Source organism: Lathyrus oleraceus, chromosome 1 (genome assembly GCF_024323335.1).
Source record: "Lathyrus oleraceus cultivar Zhongwan6 chromosome 1, CAAS_Psat_ZW6_1.0, whole genome shotgun sequence".
NCBI lineage: Eukaryota > Viridiplantae > Streptophyta > Magnoliopsida > Fabales > Fabaceae > Lathyrus > Lathyrus oleraceus.
In genome coordinates, this window is record NC_066579.1 from 62,404,797 (window position 1) to 62,432,288 (window position 27,492).

At 39.2% G+C, this 27,492-nt stretch overlaps 1 protein-coding gene across 1 annotated transcript; it reads left to right on the forward strand.

Annotated features, from left to right (window-relative positions):
• The first annotated feature begins 7,518 nt into the window (after nucleotides 1-7,518).
• Nucleotides 7,519-8,604, forward strand: LOC127091525 (uncharacterized). The gene has a single exon (XM_051030197.1). The coding sequence runs from the start codon at nucleotides 7,519-7,521 to the stop codon at nucleotides 8,602-8,604; it is 1,086 nt and encodes a 361-aa protein (XP_050886154.1).
• Nucleotides 8,605-27,492: the final 18,888 nt, after the last annotated feature.

The following is a 27,492-nucleotide window of genomic DNA, read 5'->3' on the forward strand; positions in this document are numbered from 1 at the left end:
ACTACACACATGCAGAAACACAAAATTTTACTAATGCTAGAAAACCCAAAGCTTCAAGAAACTCTGGGAGAACTAATCACAAGGACTCAAAATATTATGGGTACCAAAGGATAAAATAGTTTATGTTGTAGATATCATATGTAACGGAGTTAAGACACCAATCATGGTACCTGGACTCTGGATGCTCGCGACACATGATAGGAAGAAAGCATATGTTCCAAAGCCAGGAACTTAAAGATGTTGGCTTCATAGGTTTCAGAGGAAATCAGAAAGGAAGAATCAAAGCTCCAGAACTATTGGTAATGGATCTCTTCACTCTATATCTGATGTTCTTTACATAGAAGGATTAATGCATAACCTGTTATCCATAAGTCAATTAAGTGATAACGGTTATGATATAACCTTCAATCAAAAAACATTCAAAGCAATTAATTAGAACAATAGAACAATTCTATTCACTGGAAATAGGAAAAACAAAATTTACAACATTAATCTTTCAGATCTCAAAGATCAAAATGTAAAATGTTTAATGTCTGTAAATGAAGAGAAATGGGTATGGCATATAGGCTTGAGTCATATTAGTATGAGAAGGATTTCTCAGCTAAATAAACTTGAGTTAGTCATAGGTTTACCCAAACTGAAGTTCTCTTCAGATGCTTTGTATGAGGCATGTGAGAAAGGTAAATTTTCAAAAACTTCTTTTAAAAAGAAAAATGTTGTTTCTACCTATAAGCCTTTGGAACTCCTTCACATTGACATGTTTGGACCTATTAAGATAACTTCAGTCAATGGAAAGTAGTATGGACTAGTCATTGTTGATGATTATAGTCACTAGACATGGGTTAAATTTCTAAAGCACAAGAATAAGTCACACTCTGTATTCACTAGTTTCTGTTCTAAAGTGTAAAATGAATTTTACTCTAAAATCATCAGAGTCAGAAATAATCACGGTGGAGAATTCGAAAATAAGTTTTGTGAGGAACTTTTTGATTCAAATGGAATATCCCGTGATTTCTCCTATCCTAGAACTCCACAACAAAATGGGGTTGTAGAAAGGAAGAATAAGACTCTCCAAGAAATGGTCAAAACCATGATTAATGAAACAAATGTGGCTAAGAACTTTTGGGATGAATCAGCAAATACAACGTGCTATATTCAGAATAGAATCTCTATAAGACGTATTCTGGAGAAGACTCCTTATGAACTGTGTAAGGGAAGAAAACGCAACATTTCTCGCTTTCATCCCCTTGGATGCTCTTGCTTTATTCTTAATACTAAAGAACATCTCAACAAGTTTGATTCAAAAGCACAAAAAAGTATTATGTTAGGATACTCAGAGCGCTCTAAGGGCTACAGAGTATACAATACAGAAACCAAAATTATGGAAGAATAATCAATACATGTCAGATTTGATGATAAGCTTGACTCTAAAAAGTTAAAGCTAATTGAAAAACTTGTAGATTTGGAGATAACTCTTGCAGGATCTGACGAAAAGACTAAAGAATCTGAGGAAGCTACAAAACAAAATACAGAAACAACTGAAATACCAATTGTACAGAAAATATAAAGATTTCGTCCAAACATCTCTGAAGAATTGATTCTTGGAAACAAGGATGAACCTGTCAGAACAAGGTCTACATTCAAAATATCTGAAGAAATTCCTCTAGGATTAGTGTCTCTAATAGATCCTACCTCTTGTGGTGAGGCACTTCAAGACAAGTAATGGATTCTGGAAATGGAAGAAGAACTTGATCAATTTGCAAAGAACGACATCTGGGATCTGGTACCAAGGCCAAAAGGAACTCATGTTATTGGAACTAGATAGGTGTTCAGAAACAAACTAAATGAAAAAGGAGAAGTTTTCAGGAACAAAGCACGAATGGTAGCACAAGGTTACAATCAACAAGAAGGCATTGACTACAAGGAAACCTTTGCTCCAATCGCCATATTAGAATCGATTCGCTTACTTGTATCATTCGCTGTAAATCATTCCATCAAATTATATCAGATGGATGTCAAGAGTGCATTTCTAAATGGTTATATCTTAGAAGAAGTGTATGTTCACCAACCTCTAGGTTTTGAAAACCCTAAATGTCCAGAGCACATTTTTAAACTAAAAAAATCTCTGTATGGTCTAAAACAAGCTCATAGAGCTTGGTATGAAAGACTAAGCACCTTTCTTCTGGAACATGATTTTATTAGAGGAAAGCTTGATTATACACCCTTCTGTAAAAACATTAGAAATTATCTAATGATATGTCAGATATACGTTGATGATATAATTTTTGGTTCATCTAACCCATCTGTTTGTCAAGACTTCTCTGAGTTAATGCAGGCAGAATTTCAAATGAGCTTGATGTAAGAACTAAAATTATTTATGGGAATTCAAATCAACCAAGTTGCAGAAGCCACATATGTATACCAAAGCAAATACATAAAAGAAATTCTAAAGAAATTTGAAATGTTAGAATGCAAACCAGCAAAGACTCCCATGCATCCAACCTGCATTCTGGAAAAAGAAGAAGTAAGTCAAAAGCTCTACCGTGGTTTGATAGGCTCTCTTCTCTATCTGACGGCTACACAACCAAATATTCTTTTCAATGTAAGTCTCTACGTCAGATTCCAATCAGATCCAAGGGAATTTCATCTAACAATAGTTAAGAGAATCCTAAGGTATCTGAAAGGAAAACGTGACATTGGCCTGATGTATGAGAAAACATCAGAGTATAGCCTCTCTAGATATTGTGATTCAGATTATGCTGGAGACAGATTGGAACGAAAAATCACATCTTGAAACTGTCAGTTTCTGGCAAAAAATCTTGTATCTTGGGCTAGCAAATGATAGTCAACCATTGCACTCTCTACTACAAAAGCAGAGTATATCTCAGCTTCATTATGCACTACTCAAATGCTCTAGATGAAAAACCAACTAGAAGATCTTCAGATATATGAGAGTAACGTTCCTATCTTCTGTGATAATAGTGCTGCCATATGTTTAAGTAAAAACCCTATTCTACATTCCAGAGCAAAGCACATAGAAATAAAACATCATTTTATCAGAGACTGTGTTCAGAAGGGGGTAATTTCTTTAAAATTCATAGATACAAACCACCAATGGGCTGATATCATCACAAAACCCCTTGCTGAAGATAGATTCTCATTCATTCTGAAATATCTAAAAATTGAAAATTTCCCAGAATGAGTCAAACTTGTGCTTCTTTGAAATGGAGAAATCCTTAGGATCCAATCTCTTGGTATTCCTGAAGACCAGATAGATTAATACATGGTCTCTCTTGCATCTGACTTTAGATCTTCTAGACAACTATCTAACACATATCTCAAGAGACAGACCTTTGAGATCTTTTCGAGCAGTATGCTGAATTGTGGATTAGAAATCCATCATTAGCTGTAATTAACTTCTCCCCTAGCATGTCATCTCACTTTTCTGTGCCATAATTTATTTACTGTTTCTTATTCCCATCTAACGCTGTCATTTTGCATGCCTAAACTTATGTATTTATATTTTCCACACTTCACACTTTCACACTTTTCACTCACATCCTACACAAACCATTGTTCTCTCACTTTCAAGCATTCTCTAGCATCTTCAAGTGTTTTTCAACAAACTTCATCTTCTTCATGGATTCCCAGTAACAAGTAGTTTGCAACTATTCTCAACAAATGGAATCAACAAAACAACCTCCAAACTCTTCCCAGCAAACCACTACAACAAATGATGCTATTTCTACTCCCATCTACAAGGAACCCCATATATTGGATCGTGAACCTCGCATAAATCTTGCCACTCCGTTCGACAAGTTAGAAGTTCTTTGTAAATCGTTGGTTGATTTTGAGAACATGAAGAGGAACGAGATTGACCTCACAGAATAACTTAGGAAGCAAGGGTGGGAAAACTACTTTTAAAGGCTCTATGGTCCTATCTACACCTATCTGGTTTAGGAATTATGGAGATTTGTAGATTCAGACGACCACTACATTGTGTCCTATGTTCTGGGGGTGAAGATCGTCATCACCGAGAAATCCATTGCTACCATTCTGAACATGGAGAAGACAGGGGGAAGAAGAATCTACAACATTAATCCTAGGGCTAAATACATATCCCAGGAGATTATCCCAACCATCTTCAAACAGAACGCTGAGGGTAATTCGTCCAAGAACAAGGAACTTCACCAGAACCTAAGAGTCTGGCTGAAGATCATTATGGGGACTATTCATCATCGCCCAACGTCCAACTCGTCAAACTACATCAACACTGACAAGAAGTGTATCCTCTCTACCTCCATAAAGGGCTCAAGCTGAATCTTCCAGCTCTGCTATTCAAATATTTGAGGATCTCTATTAGAGACACCAGGAACAACATGAAGCCCAGAACATACATTCCTCTGGGAAGGCTGGTATCTGATGTTCTAATAGAGAGCGGCTTGATGGATCATCTGATTCATTACAACCTGATGAAGGATGTGACAATCGACACCAGAAGACCTATAAACTCCAGAAATCTCAAGAGCATGGGAATAATAGAGAAGATTCTAGTCAAGCCCTCCTTAAACACCTACTGGGAAGCCTTGGAAGATCAGAGGAAGATACCCAATGGTCCTTACCTCTTCTAAATGATAGATCATCTAGAGGTTGTTACACACTATCTACAAGATCTGGGCAACCAAGGAGTCAATATCTCAGACTTCTCAATGAACTAGGTACCTGAGCAGCCACCCACCTTTATGAAGAGACAAAGGGAGCCCTCTGAAAAGACAAAGAAATACACGAGAGCAAAGTTAGGGGAAACTTCTGTATCCAGACCACCTGTGCCTCTGGTCTCCTCCTCCTTCTCCTCTCCAAGTAAGTCTCTACCTTCTGACTTTCCCTCTATTCATTTAAGACAACTGTCTTCTTCCCTACCTCTACCCTCCCTCATTTACACAACCTCTGAGCCCTCACCCTCCACCACAAAGTCCTTTAAAACACCTACTTCTAACCCACCATCACTGCCCCTTCAAAAATTTAACCTCACCACCACCACTCTACCCATATCTAAGGCCCAAATGTTCAATGAACCCATATCACCACCTTCCTCAACACCTTCATCCCCACCTTACTATACCATCTCCTCTGACTCTGATCCATCTGACCCTGAATCTCCCACTCTAGCTCAACTTCAGGCTCGTGCCCTCTCCATACACAACCAACCTGAACCAGAAACAAACATTCCATCACCATCGGAATAACCATCAACACCTCCATCTGAACAACACATCGAAACTCCCACTAAAAACCCCATCACACATGACTTGAAACCTCCCAATCAAACCACCCACTCACCACCAGCACCTACATCTCCTATCTCTGAACCAGAACCCACCTTTCCCACCCTGGAAGAAGAAGTAAACTTATTTGCTGAGTCTTCAGTGGAGAAGATCAAATCACTATCTGAAAACTTTGGTATTAGTGATGATCTCTCTGCAGTGAGGATTCAATGGAATAGAGTGATTAGATGGATGACCTACGAGGCTTTCAAACTGAAAGGCCTCTCTGAGCAAGTCTGAAACGACTTCATTAGAGAAGCTGGAGAGAGGTTGTAGGCTCGTCTGGCCAGAGAGGTAGAAGAGAAGGCTAGAAGAGAAGCTGAAGACAAGGCTCGTCTGGAAGAAGAGAAAAGAGAAAGAGAAGCTGCAGAGAAGGCTGCTACTGAAGCTGCTGCTGCTGCTGAAGCTGAAGCAAAATCAAAGACTAGGGCTGAAGAAGCTACATGCATAGCTGCAGAAGAAGCTGCTATGGCTAGGAATGATGCTCTGACTCAGGGGGAGCAATCTCGTTCTGATTTTTCTCCTCTCATTTTGAAGACTCTAGAAGAGCTACAAAAGGAGCAACAGATAGTGGGAGCAAGAATGTACCAATAGAACCTGCTGACTCAGTTGCCTCAGAGGATGCCTCCGCCTCCAAACCCTTAGGAACTTAGGATTTATTTGTTGCTTTCTCTACTTGCTTATCTTGAATGTATTCTCTAAATGTTTTTCTATCTGTTATTCGTAGCCTTTCAACTTACCTGTACTCCCTCTTCATATATGAATCATCTTTTGCCGATATTTTTTTAGCAAGTCTTTTTGAGTCTGACAAAAAAGGGGAGAATAAAAATAACTCTGATGAAATAATATCTAAGCCTCTTGCTGCACCACACACATTTAAAACTCATATGAAATCGTAAGCTATGCAGAAAGTATCTAAGGTAAAAATAGGCTAATACGCAAGGACATCTGGTAAGAACATCTAAAAGTTATAATGATCCATCTCAAGGGGAGTCGTCACTCATCTGAATCCGAGATAACTTTTCTTAAATTCTTGTTGAAGTATCATTGTTTCATCATCTTTCTGAAGTTTTTGTCATCATCAAAAAGGGGGAGATTGTAAGAACAAAATTTTGTGTCTACAATTCATCTCTAAGGTTTTGATGATAACAAAGGATGAAACAAAATTGGTACCCTAACAAATTTATCTAAGTGTGCAGGACTCTAACCAAAAAAGGATCAGATAGACAAATATCTGACAATCACACAATTCAGAACAACAACTTAGAATATACTCAAGCAGAGGTTCTGACTCTGAAGAGAAGAAAAAACGCACAAAGTCTGACAGACTCAGACACTCTAAATCATAACAAGTGCACTGAACGGATCTGATTGTTTCACACTCTGAAGAAATCACCATCAGAGAGACATCAAGAACTTCTGAAGTCAATCTGCTCTCAGCGACTATTTGAAAGCATACATGTTGAACAAGAACTTTTGAGGTCCGCGTACTCTGATCCAAAGACAATTACAAAGACTTAGCTACGAAGCTTTCTGTTTTTTGTATGAATCTATTTTTGGAAGAGATTTAACACGCTCCAAAACTGCTATGGAAAGGACAAAGAGATTAATGACAATAAAAGTCCATCATTGCCAAGATATCCATGAATGCCTCAACTAACGGTCTCTTTATCAAATCTCTATATAAAGGCTGGATCATCTTCATACAAGACATCAAAGCTTACACGAATATTGCAACGAATTCTTAATCTCTCCAATTCTTATTCACAAGAGTTGTTGCTCTAAGTGTGAAATATTTTTGTACTTATATCATGTAACTTGTGCTTACCTAGAAGCACTAAACACTTCACTGTATCTTTCAAATAGTTGTTGAATATTTCCTCAAGTGACTTGTGAAGCCTGTAAAATTGAGAGGGCTAAGAGATCTTTATCTTCTTAGACGTTTTTCTGTGTAATATTTCTAGATTAGTGGATTTTCATGTGTTTTATTTGTATAAGTTTAATTATATGAGAAAACAATGCAAACCCCCCTTTCTTGTTTTTCTCTACCTTCACAATATAATATATAAGCAAGAAATTCACTGAGTATGAGACCTAATACTCATTCTTAGAGAAGACTTAATATGCTTTGGCTTGGGCTGCTCGACGCCTGAGGCAATACATAGTTTGTCATACTACTCTGTTGATATCTACAATGGATCTGATAAAGTATATGTTTGAAAAGCCATTTGTCACTAGTAGAATTGCTCAGTCGCAAATGTTATTGACCGAGTATGATATCCAGTATGTGACTCAAAAAGCTATAAAGGCGAGTGTTCTATATGACTATCTTGCTCACCAACCTGTGGAAGGTTATCAACCGTTGAGGTTCAACTTTCTAGACGAAGATATCCTATTATCGGAGACTATGCTATGTCAGGCCCCCGAAGAAGGCCTTGAACCAGGATCGCGATGGACACTCGTGTTCGACGATGCTTCTAATGCTCTAGGTCATCAGATAGGCACAATCACTATTTCTCCAAGTGGATCCCACCTTCCATTTACCACTAGATTATGCTTTGACTGCACCAACAATATGGAAGAATATGAAGCATGCATCTATGGTATAAAGGCGGCCATTGACTTAAGAATCAAAATTCTTGAAGTGTACGAAGATTCCATTATGGTAATCAGTCAGGTTAAGGGTGACTCAGAGACTCGGGATATCAAATTGATTCCTTACAAAGAGCATATTAGAAAACTAATACCCTACTATAATGAAATCTCTTTTCATCATATCCCTAGGGAAAAAAATCAGTTGGCAGACACTCTAGCTATGTTGGCACCCATGTTTAACGTCAAATGGAAGAATGAAGCACCTGCTATCTATATTGACCACCTGGATGAACCAACACATTGTCTAGAAATCGACGCATATTCTTATGATAACCCTTGGTTCTATAACATAAAGACATATATAGAGAAACAAACATATCCCGATGGTATATCCATTACCAACAAGAAAGCTATAAGAAGACTTTGCTCCAAATTTTTCTTGAATGGTATTGTGATATATAAGAGGAATTATGGTTATGTGTTGCTCAGCTGCGAGGGTGTACATGCAAAAGGACCTGCCATGGACAAGAAGATCCATCGAGCTGGTTATTACTGGACAACAATGGAGGTCAATTGTTACAACTTCTTCATAAGATGTCACATGTGTCAGATATACGGTGACTATGCCACCAACTTTGTAGAATGTTTTAACTTCTCCATGGGCCTTCTCTATATGGGGTATTGAAATGATTGGGATGATATAACCGAAAGCTTCCAACGATCATCGATTCATTCTAGTTGTTATTGATTAATTTACTAAATGGGTCGAAGTTGCTTCATATGCCAATGTCACTCTACAATTGGTTACCCGGTTCATTAAGTAAGAGATAATTTATCGCTATGATTTTCATAGCAACATCATTACTGATAATGCCAGTAATCTCAATAATAAGATCTTGAATGAGTTGTTCAAAGAATTTAAGATCAAGCACCATAACTTGTCACCATATCGGCCCAAGATGAATGACTCTGTAGAAGCCGCAAATAACAATATCAAAAATATTTTCCAGAAAATGGTTAGAACATACAAGGATTAACATGAGATGCTACCCTTCAGTCTGCATGGTTACAGGACTTTGATTCGTACTTCCATTGGGGAAACTCCATTCTCATTAGTGTATGGGATGGAGGTTGTTTTTCCAATTGGGGTTGAGATTCCTTCACTCAGAGTTATTATGGAGGCTGACCTTGAGGAAGCCGAATGGGTTCAATCTTGATATGATCAGCTGAATCTAATTGAACAAAAGCGTTTGACGCCTATCTACCAGGATCAGTTGTACCAAAGACGTCTCAAACGAGCTTTTGATAAAAAGGTTCTTCCTCGTGTGTATCACGTAGGGGAACTCTTTCTCAAGATATATACTGCTATTCACTCAGATCCAAGAGGAAAATGGACTCCCAACTATGAAAGACCTTTTATCATTAAGAAGGCCTTCTCAGGTGGAGCCATAATCCTCACCACTATGGATGGGGAAAATTTGTCGTCGATAGTGAATTCCGACATAGTCAATAAATATTATGCATAAAAAGAGATGATGATAAAAGGCTCGCTAGATTGACTTTCATAAGGATAAACTAGGAAAAAAGGGGTATCCCGATGGACCAAAAAATGGACAGGCCATGCAAAAGTTAGGGGTCAAATAAAATATATATAAAGTTCGCTAAGTCGAAAACCCGAAAGGGATACTTAGGAAAAAACGAGCATCCCAGTGGATGAAAAAAATAGAAAATGTCCATGCAAAAGTTAGGGATAAAGGCATTTGACTATGTTCCTTGAGCCTATGTCATTACAGCAAGATCTCAGACGGCCAAAGATCGATCCAATCATCATTAGTCAAAGCGAAGTATTGAGACTCAGATCTTATAGTGCATGACAACCGATGTTTTAATCAATGGAAAAATACAAAAATATTTCCCATTTCCATTTCCTTTATTTTCTCAAATTTTGCAATTTCCTCTTTAAGTATTTTTGCACCCTTGTACGCATTGTATGTACAAATTTTTTTAATCAATAAAATTCATTTATTTTATCAATTGCTTTTCATTTCTCTTGCATTATGTTTGCGAAATAACTAGTTTATTTTGATCACATAATTCTATAAAATTTGGGGAATAATAAAAGCTAAATTAAAAGAAAACCTTAGGCATTGCTTTAATCTCCTGAAGAATCCTATAAGATGATCGATAGTTTAAAAGTTTTTGCTTAACATCTGGGAATGTCTCGATGACTTCCCGACTAGATCATTCAACTTTGTGCTCTTCAGCAGGATCATGTGGAATCCCTAACAGTGGTAGTATTATATAGAGTTCCCATGAATAATAGTTTCTTTGGTATAGTAAGTGAAGAGTGGAAGTCTCCTCTATGCTAGAAACCATGTCTTGTAAATGACATCCATGTAGTCATATGAAACATTCATACATCACGAAAATAAAGCATGCATCACGTGCAACATGCATATCATATCCTTCATTTGCAATTAATATCCCCACAGGATATCAATAAATCCCTACAAATGAACATATAAAAGTCAAACTACCACCCCATCATACCATGTAACCGTTCTCAACAGGAAAATTTTCGAATAATTTGGTATATGATCCTCTTCCACCTCGAATTCAGGTTTAAGATGATTAAATAGGGGAAGTTGTCATAGCCCCAAATTTTCCCTCCCTTTTTCATCTTTTCATCTAACCCTTGACTTGAGATCCATCTGCACACATTCATGTGCATCATTCATTCATTGATACTTGATAATTGATCATTATATATTCAAAGCTCCATGGGTTGCAAAGTTAGGGTTTGTGTGTGGATCAAACCTTAAAAGTGTGACTTGGCTCTTCATCTGATCATAGGGGGAGTGAAACCCTAATTTTCCTAATCTTTGAGATGTGGATTCAAGGAGACCTTATCATGGCACTCCTTAGGACATTTAAACCCTATTTCTTCATGGTGTGTCTATGGGGCCTTGTGGGTACTCTTTAGGCCTTGTCTTGGAAACCTGAACCTTAATTGAGGGCCCATACTTTGGAGATTTAATTCTGAAGCATCATGGTTGATTCCAATACCTTGATTGAAGGGTTTGCCTCACGAAACCCTAATCAGGTAAGATGTGGTCCTATTGTGCTTTGTGGCTTGACTTCTCAACTGGTGCTATTGAAAACCTTATTTCATTAGGGAGAGATGTTTACCTATCATGGCATGCATCATCCATCACCAAATTTGCATGCCTACATGGTTGAGGTTTCATCTGAGTCTTCACCCATAGTGTGTTTGCTTCTCTTGCTTGATCAAATTTCACCCAACAACCTCTTGTTCATGGTTCATTCATGTTGGTTTCTTGGTGTTGATTCCTTTCATCTTGTGCTTGTGCCCATTGGTTTGAGCCTAAGTACATGCCTTTCTATGTCATCTAGTCATCCTCATGCCTAACCCCGGTCCTTCTCTTGGTTAGCCTATTTTCATATGTTTAATGTTCATTTCATCCATTGACATGCCTTTGTTTTGGTCCAAGAATCTTGGTTTCATGGTTGTCATTGTTCATTTAAATCATTGCCATGTCCTTTGGTTCATTATTAGTGGTTTATTCATGTATATTTTCTTTAATTCTATTCAAATTATAGGTCTTGATTCCATTTATACTTGAGTTATATTCATTGCAAGCCTTGTTCAAGTTAGTTCATTTTAATCCATATTCAAACATGCTCATATAAAAGTTCATGATATTCAAATTCCATACAAGTTTCAAGTATCATGATCAAGATTCAAAAACCAACCCATATCCTTCAAATAAGAAAATTCGATTCATTACAATCCATAAAATGTACATTACATGGGAAAAATACCCAAAAATAATGTGTTGACCATGTGTTGACTTTGGTCAACCGTTGACTTTTTGGTTAACTTTGGCCAAAGTCAACCTAGTCCTTTTTCCTCCTAAATCCCTAAATTCCCCATCCTAATTCTACTCCACTCCTTAATCTTTGATTTTTGATTTTTGATGTCCCTTTTGTACATATTGCTTCATAGTCCAATTTTGATATCATGCAACCTTGGTTCAACCACCACTCTCCATGAAACCATGACCTGCATGAACATGAATACAAACTTAGGAAAATAACACAAGTTTGAACCATTTGTTGCAGACCATGAAGCAACCAAGATGAATTTAAGTTGTAGAACATAACATACATGAACAATCTTGTAGAATGCGCATGCTGCAAAACACAACATGAAGCAATGTAGACATGCTACATCATGTTGCAAACCAGGAATCAGGACGATCAATACCAACAAGACCACCCTGCTACAACAGAACCATATCAGTTAGAACCATAAGCAAGTCAGTTACAACTTGTAGCGGGGTATTCGTTACCATTAGAGATATTGACTAAATCTAAGGTAAACCATACAAGTCGAGTCGCCACCGCACTTCTATTTATCCAAAGGAATGGTTAGAAAGCAAACAAAAACCTAAAAGTTTTATCGAATCAAAAACTAGTAAAAATGTCAGAGATCGGGGTAAGGGGGTTGGTTATGCAATGGGAAGGTTTTAATCACCCAAAACATCCTAGGTACTCCTAGGGAGCCCTTTTCATACTTGTTGTAAGGTTGGTATTTTGTGAAAATTTATTTGTGCAAACATGATTGAAGAGATGAGAAGAGAATATACAAGTTATTTACATTTTTGTGTTTGGATGGATAAACCCATTGCCTACGTACCATCTTAAAGAAGATTTGGATCAAAACCTCGTAGTTCGGGGTAAAAATCTCAAAATGAGTTGGTGAATTTATTTGGTCCAAAAGCCTTAAGGTCTTTTGTTATCCAAGGGAGAAAACTCAACCTAAAACCACAAATCCACCATGTGAAGATAGCTTCAACATGCTAGTGAGGGGTTAACCCTATAATTAGCATGGAAGACTCATTGTCCATCACTAAGGATATAGGTGAGTATTACATCTACCTCAAGGATAACTCAAACCTAATAGCTATTGGTTATGAAAAAATGATTAAGGAAGTGGCCATTGAAACTACAAAAGGTATTTGAATGAGTTATATTTACCCATGAAAAGTATGTACAAAATATGGTCAAAGTTGACTTAGAAGTTCAATTCAAAATAAGTGTTATGAAAAGAAAGTTTGAAACTCAAAATCAGAAGGCTTAGGTTTCTAATGTTTGAAAAGAAGTGTTAAATGTTTGCACAAAAGTTTTGGCTTGGGTTAGAGTGGAAGGAAGAAGAAGAATGGCTAAAGTCCTAATCATACAAGAGATAAGGGAAAGGAAACAAGACCACAAATGGAGTTCCTCTCTTAAGATCATATTGATGATTCAAGTAGCTCCCATCCTTTGGAATATGCAAGCAAAATAATAGTAAGCTCAAGCAATCAACAATCAATTAAGCTCTTGGAAAGTCCCTCAATGGCTCTTAGATCTCTCTCTCTTAGAAGCTCATGGCAATGGTTCCTCACTTAGGCTCAATGTTGGAATCCCTAGCACAAGAACACACACATTAAAAAGTTTTATCAAACAAATCAAGAATGAACAAGCAAGAGTTTAGAAATTGGTCCTTCCAAAGTTTTCTTTAGCACTTATAGCATTCTAAAGGCCCAATGCCTAGTTGCTCTTTGACTCCAAATTTGCATAGGGGAAGTCCTAAAGTCTAAGTCCATTTGTCCATTTGTTTGCATTTGGTCCACAACAATCAAAACAAAACACAAGCACAATGATCTATACACAATTATGTGCTCAAGTGAGCAAAAGGCAAATTGCATTAGCATAAACATGTGCTCAAGTGAGCAAAGGGGAAAAGCAAATGAATATTATGTACAAGAATAGTAAATTGCATAAATGTACAGAGCAAAAAGTAAATGTTAATGGTTAATTGTTAATCTTAGTAGTTAGTGTGCCATAAGGCAAATTTAGCTCTATGTTAAGCAATCGTAATTGGACTTATGTAGAAGTCACAACTATCTGAGGCCGGTCAATAATAATTTAGGCAACAACACAAGTTAGAGGTCTTTATTAGTGCATCAAACTCCAATAACTTGCCATGCCAAGAAGAAGATGAGAAATGATCTTGTATTGGTTTAAGTCCTTTGCATTATTTAGAAAGCAATCTATCCTTAATGCAAAGCCATTCACTTGATCATTTGATCAAGACGAATTAGATTTGAATCAAGGAAGATTAAACCTCCCTAATAAATGCTTACCATCAACCTTTAACTCATTGATCAAAAAGAAAAGAAGGTGAAGAAGAAGTAGATAAAGAATATAAATGAAGAATTAAAGTGCATTAAATGAAATGGAATGTACCAATCAACAAATATTGACGAAAGATAGGGAAGATCAAGGTCAAACAATAGAAAGCAGAAGCAAAATGAAGATTGGAAGTCAAGGAATAAACAAAATATTTTTGGCATTTTTAATATTTAAAATAATACTTGAATTAAAATATTAAAGAAAGGTCAAACTTCAAACTCACTTCAAATCAACTTTGAAAAGTCCAAGTGAATTATCCCAAGTTCAACAACGTCAAACAAAGTTTGACAATTTTTTTTAGCATTTTTAAAAGTCAGAAACTATTTTTAATCAATTAAAAATGAATAAAAATAACCCAATTGAACTAAAATCTCAAATAAATCTCAAATCAATTAATAAATTGATGAGAATATTTTTCATAGATCTATCATCATTCAAAGATGTTGAGAAAATATTTTTGTATTTTTTGAATATCAAAAACTATTTAAAATGAATTAAAAATAACCAGAAAAGATAAAATTACTAAAAAATAGAAAATGATAAAATAAAAAATATTAAGAATCATTTCTAGAAACTAGGAAATAAAAGAGAAATAATGCAATTGGTCCCATAATTTTTGGACCAATAATAAAAGAGATATGAATTTTAGAAAATGAAATGGAATTAAAAAATGAAATAGAAATTAAAATCAGAATTAAAATAAATGGAAAAGCGAGAGCCCTTGGATCTGAGCTCATTAATTGAGTTGGCAAATCCAAGAATCCATAAGCGCGCATCCAACATGTTCCACAGTCAATGCTACCACACGCTGAATTAAAATAAGTCATAAGTTTGGACAACTGAGATTAGATTTGGAAATAAACATGGACGACCACGATTGGATCTGGAGACCAGACGGTGGCCAGCGCCACCATCTTCTTCGGCTACCTCTGGTGGAGATCAAAAATTTTAGGTCAAAAAATATTAACTAAAATACACAATCCAGGCACCATTCGAAAGGTGGAGTGATGTACATCACTCCTATGCCACTCAATTCCATTCTAGATCCCTATTAAGAGAGAAATCAGAGATGGAACTTTGGTGGTGTTCAACTGAACTTGCTTGATTTCAACAATTAAAAACACAATAATGATGCCTCTTTACAGAGGACTTCAGACAACACAAGATCAAGGCAAATGGAGCAATGTATGATGAGATTCGAAGCAAAATTCAGTTGAGCAAAACCTTTGGATTTCAGTCAAAGTGACCTATAATGTCTTGGAATGGCTGATGACCTTGAATGCTTCAAATAAAATTTTAATGAACATGAAATTTGTTCATATTGTCCTTAAGAACATTTTTTCTCTTGGTATCAACTCCATTTGACCAACACATAAAAAGTTAGGTCTCAGTGTATTTGAAAATAGTCAGATGAATTGACTGATTAACTTCTCAAGTCCACAACTCATATCTTGATGAATTGATGATTGAGGACACTCAAATAAGTTCAAATATGCATGAGATGATGAATTAAAGAACTTCCCTTGATTGTATTTGACCATGGGTTGAGGTTGCTTCATGAGCAAGGCACAATTGATGACCAGATGAATTAGTGTTTCCTTGGGAAACAAACCTCAAACCCCTTGACTTGCTTTGATCAAAATGATGAATTGAGATACTTGGGAGGAATATTTGATGGATGAGAGCTTTGGGAACCATTACCATGCTTGCTTTCATCATTAAATTGACCATATCAATGCACAAAGGATCTCCTAGAAGCTTTGGATCTTGTGATTGCTCAAGCTACAAACAAGAAATGTTAGTGACATATTTTTGTGCTTTTGGTTAGAAAATAAAATGAGAAAAGCAATAATATACAATTCAAGCATGCTTAGTGATCTTAAACCACTTACAAGAGAGATCCCACCCAAAAGGAAGGAGCCAAGATGCTTATGATCCTTGAGGCTATGCAAATGCAATGTTATGATGACATGAGGGATCTTAGGGCCAAAATTAGGGTCTTACAGATGCCCCTATTTAAGGTCATTCTAGCCGGAGAAGTGAAGGTTAAAATCTTTGTCTCGACGAGGTAGAATGGACTTAAATAATAACAAAGAGACGAATTTTGGTCCCTAAAAGACCTCATGATGCAGATGTATATATGCAAAAAGGTAATACTCTGTGGGGATATATGTCCACAAAGAAGAAAAGAAATCTGGAGAAACCGACAATCCATATGAGTAATTCCTTCCATGGGACAGAGACTCTGGGACTCTTATGGGGATAGAAAAGAGAATAAATTGCGTGAGCAGGTCACGACTTAGATTTACTGAGAGACACGAGAGGGATTCCATGAAAATAAAACAATGGAAGGACCCGAGCTGACTCGAAGGCGCATGTATTGGGGAATAAGCCAATACAGCGGAACTATCCACAAAGGATACTTCGGATGAAAATCCGGACTCAGATGGGGAGAATCCACTAAGGGATCTCGCTGGGGAACATCCAAACAGGACTCCTCTGGGGAAACACCAGGACGAGGTATTATCGGTTACTAGGTAATAAGCTCAAGGAGACATGTGATCAAAACACCGGTATGAGGGTAAAAGAACAACATGCTCGGGGAGAATGAATATCTAAGACCGGTATAAGGGTGAGAGATATCAAACATCCGAAATCATCTGAGGAAAACTTAAAAAGGTATATTTCAACTCAGGAAAATCTGACTCCACAGGGGACAAAGGTCATAATAGGGAGCAGAAGGGAAGGAACACCAGGGATACCGGTTACTAGGCATATAATAGGTGACCAATCAAGGTGTGAGTTGGGGAACATTCCCAAGACACTCATCATCCAAAAAAGGGCTAAAAAGCAGACTCGATTACAAGATGGGCATTCGATTCCACAAAAAGGGATACGAATCTTACTCGACTGGGGAAAATATAAAGACTTCGACCAAAGAGCGCATGAGATATATTATCTATTACCGTCTGAACGTAGATAATATACTCGCATGGAAGATTATCCACAACCGGTTACTGGGTTAATAAAGGATAAATCAACCGAAAATAAAGGACATCGGGATACCAAATACTAGGTATATAAAGATGACCAAATTCGAGGGAGAAACAATCATTACTGACAAAGGCGAGTGAAAGATGACTCGCTGGCGATACATTGACAAAGGCAATGATCCGGGAGATATATCACCGATTACCGGGAGATATACTCAAAAAGGGTGAAGGACTATCAATACCGAATATTGGATAAAGATAACCGTCAAGGGGATTACATCTACCCGATACTGGGTAGAAAACCACGGAAGAGTAACCGTCATCAGTTAGGATGAACAAAAAAAAGGTTAACTCTGCAAAGGGGATAAAAATAGGGTTTACGAATACCGGTATAAAGGTAGAAAACCATAGATTCCGCCGTGGAAAAGATGGATAATTACTGGTTACTGAGCAATCATTCATCTGAACTACAGGGAATCGCAGGAAAAAGACACGAGAAGCCGATCTAGGATCAAACTAGAGAGGCACGATGAAACAAGACTTGTCCCTATGAGGATATAACTCAATGGGGAATTCCATCCCAATATATGTGTTGGGGGGAAACAGAAACAACCATCATCCACGAGGATATAACTCGGTGGGGACTATGGAAGAAAGGATGAACACTTTCTGCTTATGGGGCTGACTATATATGGGGAGATCAGACACAAACATCTGCTTTGGGGAAACATTACCAACCAGCAGGAGATAACAAACAAAGATATATGGCAAAGGATGCAACATGAATATCTGAATGCTAAAATTATGCATATATGCGTGGTTTATGTATGATGAATGCTGACAAACAGACATTTCTATCACAACCAGGTTGAACGAACGATGAACAAACATCCGGTACTACATCTCAAGAGAGAAAGTCAGGCCTAGTGGAAAATATCCAATCTGATGAGGGGTAAGAGATACCAGGAAACAAAGATCTCTGCAAGGGAATGCATATCAGCCATTCCAACTAGGGACAGGATCATCGCACAGATGAACTCCGCCGTAAAACCAACTCTACTAGGGAAATTATCAGAGGAGGGGATGGATCTATGGGGAATAATCATCAATCAAAAACTTCCAAAGATCACCAAATACTTCCCTACCAAAGAGATCACATCTGCTGAGGAGGAAGGAGGGATGAATATCTTTACGAAACACTCTGCTCGGGAGAAAAACCACAAAAGGCTCCGGAGGAAGAGGACACAAACATACCAGGAATATGAACAAATGTCTTACCCTATTGAGAATCATACCATCTTTGGGAGAGCACTGAAGACATCCTCAGTATCCTTTTATCATTGTGAATGTTCACTTTGTTTAAAAACAAGTTATGAAAAATTTAATTATTTAAAAACAATGGTATTTCTCAATTAAAACATGTAAAACATCGGTTGAATATAAACAAATAAGAGTGCAAATAATTGGATAAAGGCTCAAATTTATTTGATGGAATGGTAGTCTGCAAATGGCAAGACTCCATAGATCTTTACAAATTTGAAACTGGTGATATATATTGGAAAAGGGCTACATTGAACATAATGACCATTTCTCCACCAACTCTGAATCCGATGTATTTGAAGCTTCAGTTGATGATGACTGAGCGGGAATCTCTGACACATGACAGTTTGTAGAACAAAGTCTTGTCGGGATGGAGTTACTTGCCAAATCCCTAATTTTTGCCTAGATTGCCCCAGGATGAGGTACTAAATCTAGCGGGATACATATTCATTTTTTATGTCTCTAACTTTTGCCTGGATCGCCCTTTCGGGTTTTCAATCCACCGAGACGCTCATTTTTGCCTAAGCCTCCCTTTCGGGTTTTCAACTTAGCGAGCTATCCTGTTTTTATTTTTAGGCGAAGCATTTCTTGACTGCATCTGAATTCACATGACGAGTGAAATCCTCCCCATCCATAGTTGTAAGTATCAAAGCACCGCCTGAAAAGGCTCTCTTGACAACGTATGGACCTTCATAGTTTGGAGTCCACTTGCCCCTGGAATCGGGCGTGAAAGACAAGACTTTCTTGAGCACAAGATCACCTTCTCGGAACACACAAGGCTTGACCTTCTTATCAAAGGCTTTCTTCATCCTTTGCTGATATAATTGACCATGGCACATGGCAGTCAATCTCTTCTCTTCAATCAAATTCAACTGGTCATAACGACTCTGAACCCATTCTGCATCAGTCAACTTGGCTTCCATCAAGACTCTCATTGATGGGATCTCCACCTCTACTTGGAGTACAACCTCCATGCCGTAAACAAGAGATAAAGGGGTTTCCTCTGTTGAAGTGCGGACAGACGTACGATATCCATGCAAAGCAAATGGCAGCATCTCATGCCAATCTTTGTACGTGACAACCATCTTCTGGATAATCTTCTTGATATTCTTATTAGCAGCTTCAATAGCCCCATTCATCTTGGGTCTGTAAGGAGAAGAATTATGATGTGCGATCTTGAACTCGCTACACAGCTCTTTCATCATCTTGTTGTTCAAGTTAGATCCATTATCAGTAATGATCTTATCTGGCACACCATAACGGCATATGAGTTGAATCTTGATAAACTTCATGACCAGCTGCCTAGTCACGTTTGCATACGATGCCGCTTCAACCAACTTGGTGAAGTAATCAATTGCTATGAGAATAAATCTGTGACCGTTAGACGCTTTCGGCTCTATCATGCCGATCATGTCAATTCCCCACATAGAGAAAGGCCATGGTGATGAAATCACATTCAGAAATGTCGGGGGAATATGAATCTTATCTGCATAAATCTGACACTTGTGGCATTTCTTCACATATTTGCAGCAGTCAGACTCCATTGTCAGCCAATAGTAGCCTGCTCTCAACATCTTTCTAGCCATGGAATATCCATTGGAATGAGTACCAAATGAACCCTCATGGACCTCTGTCATTAACATGTCTGCTTCGTGTCTATCCACGCATCTGAGCAGAACCATGTCAAAGTTCCTCTTATAAAGCACATCACCATTGAGGTAGAAACTGCCTGACAATCTCCTCAAAGTCTTTCTATCTTTCACAGATGCCCCAGGCAGGTAAATCTGGCTCTGAAGAAAGCACCTGATATCATAATACCATGGCTTATCATCTTGCACTTCCTCTACTGCAAATATATGAGCTGGTCTGTCCAAGCGCATCACAGTAATATTGGGAACTTCACTCCACAGTCTAACCACAATCATTGAAGCAAGCGTAGCAAGAGCATCTACCATCTGATTCTCATCTCGAGGAATATGATGGAAGTCAACCTCAGTAAAGAATATTGAAATCCTCCTCGCATAATCTCTATATGGGATGAGGCCGGGCTAATTCGTTTCCCATTCACCCTTAATCTGATTAACAACGAGGGTCGAATCACCATAAACATCAAATGTTTGATCCTAAGATCAATACATTCTTCCAATCCCATAATACAGGCCTCGTATTCAGCCATATTATTCGTGCATTTGAAAGTTAGCCTTACTGTAAAAGGAAAATGTGTGCCCTGAGGAGTAATAATCACTACCCCAATACCATTTCCATATTGATTCACAGCACCATCAAACACCATACTCAATCTGGAACCAGGCTCTGGCCCTTCATCAAGTGTAGGTTCATCGCAATATTTCATTTTCAAATACAGAATCTCCTCATCTGGGAAGTCATAATAAACTGACTAATAATCCTCGATTGGTTGATGTGCCAAGTGGTCAGCCAAAATACTACCTTTAATAGCTTTCTGAGCTCGATACTTAATATCATACTCAGATAACAACATCTTCCAACGGGCAATCCTCCCAGTTAAAGCATGCTTCTCAAAGATATACTTAATTGGATCCATTTTGGATATCAACCAAGTCGTATGATTCAACATATACTGGCGTAAGCGCTTAGCAGCCCAAGCCAAAGCACAACATGTCTTCTCAAGAATTGAGTATCGAGACTCACAATCAGTGAACTTCTTACTCAGGTAGTAGATATCATACTCTTTCTTTTCCGATTTGTCTTGTTGACCAAGGACACAACCCATCGAGTCTTCAAGGACTGTCAGATACATAATCAATGGTCTCCTTTCCACTGGCGGGGACAGAATCGGAGGCTCAGACAAATACTCTTTAATACTGTCAAAGGCCTTTTGGAAATCCTCGGTCCAATCATGAGACTGATCTTTCCGGAGGAGCTTGAATATTGGCGCACATGTGGCAGTCATGTGGGATATAAATCTGGAAATATAATTCAAGCGGCCAAGAAAACCTCGGACTTGCTTCTTAGTTTAGGGCGCATGCATCTCTTGTATTGCTTTGACCTTTGCAGGATCAACCTCAATACCTCTTTCGCTGACAATAAAGCCCAATAACTTTCTAGAACGGACTCCAAATGTACACTTTTTAGGATTCAGACGAAGCTTATACTTCCTCAGACGCTGAAAAAGCTTCAACAAGTGTTCTACATGTTCAACTTCCGTTCTTGACTTTGCAATCATATCATCAACATATACCTCGATCTCCTTGTGCATCATATCATGAAACAAGGTAGTCATAGCTCGTTGATATGTGGCTCCGGCGTTCTTCAAACCAAAGGGCATGACTCGATAACAGAATGTTTCCCAAGGTGTGATGAATGTTGTCTTCTCCATATCCTCAAGTGCCATTTTAATCTGATTATATCCGGAAAATCCGTCCATAAATGAGAAGACATTGAATTTAGCTATATTATCTACCAACATATCAATATGTGGTAGAGGGAAATCATCTTTCGGACTAGCTTTATTCAAGTCTTTATAGTCCACACACATTCGGACTTTTCCATCTTTCTTAGGCACAGGCACAATATTGGCCACCCATTGAGGATATGTAGAAGTCACCAGAAACCCCGCATCAATTTGCTTCTGAACTTCCTCTTTGATCTTTAATGCCATATCAGGATGAGTTCTTCTGAGTTTCTGCTTTACAGGCACACACTCAGGTTTCAAAGGCAGGAAATGTTTCACAATATCAGTATCCAGACCAGGCATGTCTTCATATGACCAGGCAAAGACGTCGACATACTCCCGTAGCAACTCAATCAACCCTTTCTTAACAGATTCTTCCAGGAGTGCCCCAATCTTCACTTCTCGCACACACTCTTCAGACCCCAAGTTGAATGTTTCCAGATTCTTAAGATGCGGCTGAATGACCTTCTCTTCATGCTCAAGTAGACGGGTAATCTCGTCAGGAACCTCTTCAACATCATCTTCTTCTACCTCAAATACAGGGAACTCGAAGTTAGGAGATGGTGTTGGATCATTATGTTCAATGGGTTTGATCAACCTGCATGATGATTTTGGATATAAAAGATTTTAGAATTCAAGCAAGGCAAATCATTATGTAGATGAAAAGATTGGTTTTATTCTTATTTTTAGGGTTTTATGTGATCACCAATTTCATGCAAAAGCGAAAAGGGAAAATAATTGGAAAAACAAACATTTAACATGAATTTGTTGAATGAAAATATCATTGTATTTATGCGCCAACAATGTCATCACTTCTCCTTTTGGCATGGGAGAAGGGTTTTTAAACACAATGAACATTACTTTGACTTATGGATAACTGTGGGAATATCCACAGTGACCCAATTATTGCAGATCCCTCAAGGGATGATGAAATTGCCAGAATCCTCTGCATCCTCTTCCATAATGACAGCAACCTCTTCATCTTGACCGGTGTGGATAAATCCACCACTCTTGAACAACCCTTGCTTGTTGAAGACCCCAGAAGAATAACCTATGCCTGCCCGGGATTTGTTGTCTTCCAACATAATCATTTGCCCCAATCCAGCAGTTGCACCATGCTCAATGGCCAACTTCGCATCTTTATAGGAAGCAAATGAAGAAGTTCCCTTCTTAATAGGCTCAGCAATAGATAAAGCTTGGAACGACGTTCCAACTTCATCTTCAGCATCTATATAAGAGAAGGAAGTCAAATGGCTAACCAGGAGAGCCCTCTCTCCCCCTACCACCACCAGCTTCTTATTCTCACAAACTTCAGTTTTTGGTGTAGGGTGGATGTCACAGCGCCTGCCTCGTGAATCCATGGTCTGCCTAAGAGACAGTTATACGATGGATGGATGTCCATAACCTGGAAGGTAATCTGGAAATCACTTGGTCCGATTTTGACTGGGAGATCAACCTCTCCAATCACAGTTTTGCGAGACCCATCGAAAGCCTTCACAACTACTCCACTTTGCCTCATGGGAGTCCCCTGATATGATAAATTTGCAAGAGTGGTCTTCGGCAATACATTCAATGATGACCGAGTGTCCACCAGCACATTGGACATGGCGTTATCTTTGCAGCTCATAGATATGTGTAATGCCAGGTTGTTGTCTCTTCCCTCCTCGGGGAGATCAGCATCACAAAAACTTAAATTGTTACAAGCGGTGATGTTTGCAACAAAACTGTCGAATTGTTCAATCGTGACGTCGTGGTCCACATACGCCACATCCAACACCTTCTGCAGAGCTTCTCGGTGTGGTTCTGAATTCATCAGCAAGGATAATATAGAGATTTTGGATGGCGTTTGCAGAAGCTGATCTACAACGTTGTACTCACTTCTCTTGATGAGCCTCAGCATCTCATCACAGTCTTCTTTCGCATTGCCACTCGGGCCAATAGAGACACGAGTTTTCAACGTAGAGGTAGGTTTAGTAACAAGTGTCGGATTCGGAGCATTCACAGCATTCCCAATCGGGCGTTCAGCATAATCAGCATTATCATTCCTTCGAGCATCAGCTTGCAGCTTTGGCGGAGCCAAGAAAACACGACCGCTGCGGGTCAAGTGGCTGACGTCGGTAATATTAACAACAGATGAAAAGGGCAGGGGAACCTCTTTCCCATTCTCCCATTCTACAGCATTGTAGCGATAGGGGACCGCCTTCTCAGAAGAATACGGTACAGGGCCGACCGGCTTAATGATCAAAGCAGGAGAAGCCTCTGCTTGCTACCATCATACTTGATGATAACAGGCTCAGGGATCCGGAATACTGGAGAAATTACATTGACTTCATCAGCATCTTCGTCAACATTTCTGTTTTGAAGGATCTCAATGACTCCCTCGTCCAGCATTTCTTGAACATCTTTACGCACCTGGCGACAACCTCTTTGATTAACAGAACAGACTCGGCACCTATCGTGGTCGTGCTCGTAATGACTATAATCACACAGCAAACGATGCATCTCGACCAGAGATTGTCGAATATGACTGACGTATTTGACTTTGTACTTGCGAGGGCAGCCCTGGACCATGTTGACAAATTTCCCATGCTCGGGCAATGGATTCTTTTTCACGTTAGGACCTACGTCCTCGAAACACAGAATACCACATCTTACAAGGTCTTGAGCTTTGGTCTTCAAAGGATAGCAATTTTCCACATCGTGGCCGGGAGCACCGGAATGATAAACACAGTGTAATTCTGGCTTATACCACCACTGGGGGTTAGTAGGTATAGCCGGTGGGTCTCGTGGCGTAATCAACTTCCTCCCTATCAAAGAGGGGTATAACTCTGCATACGTCATCGGAATAGGATCGAAGGTGACCCTTTTCCTCTTGTAACTTGTGTTGGTTTGATTACTATTTCGAGGCTGGTAGGCCTGCTGTTGCGAACGGTGTTGTTGTTGTTGATATTATGGATGTTGTTGTTGCTTATTATTGTTGTGTTGCTGATATTGCTGATTATCTCTGAAGACAGGTGCTATATGAGCCACCTGGTGCTGGTTACCGGCAGGACGCACGATCTTCCTCCTCACAGAGGGTCTTCTTGGTTTCACATGGGAGGTCACAGCATGTGCCTCGCCATCTTTCTTCTTTACAAACGTCCCATACCGTTTGGCAGAAGAGCCTTCTTCTCTGGTCAGGCGCCCTTCCCTGACCCCTTCTTCCAGTCGCATCCCCATGTTCACCATCTCGGTGAAGTCAGAAGGAGCGCTGGCAATCATCCGCTCATAATAAAAAGAACTCAAGGTCTTCAAAAAGATCTTGGTCATCTCTTTCTCTTCTAGCGGGGGCACGACCTGTGCTGCTACCTCTCACCACCTCTAGGCGTACTCTTTGAACGTTTCCTTATCCTTCTTGGGACATGGCTCTCATCTGATCCCTATCGGGATCCATATCCATATTATATTTGTACTGCTTGACGAAGGCTTCGCCAAGGTCATTGAAGGATCGAATGTTCGCATTGTCCAAGCCCATATACCAACGTAGGGTAGCACCGTACAAGCTGTCCAGAAGTAGTGGATGAGCAATTGGTCGTTGTGTGTCTGAGTCGACATTTTCCTGGCATACATGACCAGGTGGCTGAGAGGGCAAGTATTTCCCTTGTATTTTTCAAAGTCAGTTACCTTGAACTTCACAGGGATCTTCACATTCGGAACTAGGCAAAGTTCGGCAGCAGACTTGCCAAAAAGATCCTTTCCTCGAAGGGTTTTCAATTCCTTACGGAGCTCAAGAACATGATTGTTCATAGCGTCCATCTTCTCATAGACATCTGGGCCCTCAGACAGCTCAGAATGATAGATGGTGTCGTCTACTCTGGGCATAGTATGCACGACAAAAGGAGGAACAACCAGGACCGAGCTAGATGCCGACAGAGAAGCAAAGGTGGGTGCAGGACCCTCGGGCATGAAATTAGGAGGCATCCCCCACGGGAATCCGACTGGCATGGCCGTTGGAGCAAAGTGTGCGCTGGCCGCAAGCACAGTTGAAGAGACAATCTCAAAGATGACTGTCCTCTGGGGAGGAGTTGAAGGCGTCGGAGAAGACTGGCTCTGGGCAGCCATGAATGACTCCATCAGGGCAGTCAATCTGGCTACTTCCTCCTTCAACTCGCGGTTCTCTTGTTCCAAATGATCCATCAGTCTTGAAATGTTGGCTCTGGCTTAGTACCGTTGAGTCAGCTTGTCTTCAAAATAAATGAAGAACACAGAGTTAGACCATAGAACAAGAAGCATGGAGCAAAACCTGCTTATGCACATGATGCATGCAATGCTGGTGCATATGATTTGTTTTTATTTATCAGAGGAACTTTTAGAGTTCTATTTGCGAATATTGGAAATATTAAACATTTATCACATATGGAAAGATCTCATCAATAATATCTGGAAATATTTTTACACCAAAGAAGTACAGTCTTGGTAATCCAAATACAATACAAGAGAGAAGGAAAATGAACATCCTATGGATCCCTAGAAACAATCATCTAAAGCTCTGGACACAGGAAGATAAGATGCACGAAACCTCTTCACCTCCTCCTCATAGGCTGCCTCCATATCTGCCTTCTCTTTGGCGAGTCGATCGTACTTCCTTTTCCAAAACTTGAAAGACTGAGGAAGTAGAGAAGTCCATGCATCATCAGGATCATCAATAACCTGATGCTCAAGGAACTCTATCAAAGCATCTTTCTCCTTGATTTGATGAAGCAACTTCTCTCGTTCACGGATCCAAGCACGTGAACAGTCTTCGTCTCTCAACTCCTCTACTCCTTGGTCAGGAAGGGTTGAAGGTCCAGCCACAATCAAAGGTGTAAGTCTTGGATACTCGTACGGCATGAGGTATTCGGAAGATCTCCTCCTCACCCAAGAAGTATAAGGCTCCAAAGCGATACAATTCTTTGGACCTAGCTCCTTCCTCCCTTTCCTAGGAATCTTACGCCAAGCACGGACCATACTGCCCTTCAAGCCCCAGGGGTCTTTACCCTTCTAAAAGAACACACCCTATAACAGAATGTTATTGGGTTTATCCTTTAGGGGGAACCCAAGCTGACGACGTGCCAAAATAGGGTTGTAGTTAATCCCACCACATGTACCAAGAAGATGCACATTGGAGAATTCACCACAAGAATCAATGATCTGCACACCATCATACACACGGTTGTACCAAAAGATATCATCATTAGTGAGAGACATAAGTCTCGTGGACCACCGTAGACATCCTTTGTTCTCCTTGAAGGCGACTGTCTGCGGCAAGTGAGAAATAAACCACTTGTACAACAGAGGCAAACAACACACAATGGTACCACCACCCTTTGCATTCCTCATATGCAAAGAAAAGTAAGTGTCACCCAACAGATTCGGAATGGGATTAAGAGTAGAGAAAATCCTAATAGCGTTCACATCCACAGACTTGTCGATGTTGGGGAATAACACTAGCCCATAGATGAGAAGTACAAATATGGCCTCAAAGGCATCCTCACTCATGGCCTTCCCATACATAGTAGCTTGAGCAATGAGGAACTCAGAAGGGGGACCT

What these genes read in the sequence shown, in the direction of transcription:
- LOC127091525 (XM_051030197.1), top strand. Translation starts at nt 7,519, where the DNA reads ATGGATCTGATAAAGTATATGTTTGAAAAGCCATTTGTCACTAGTAGA.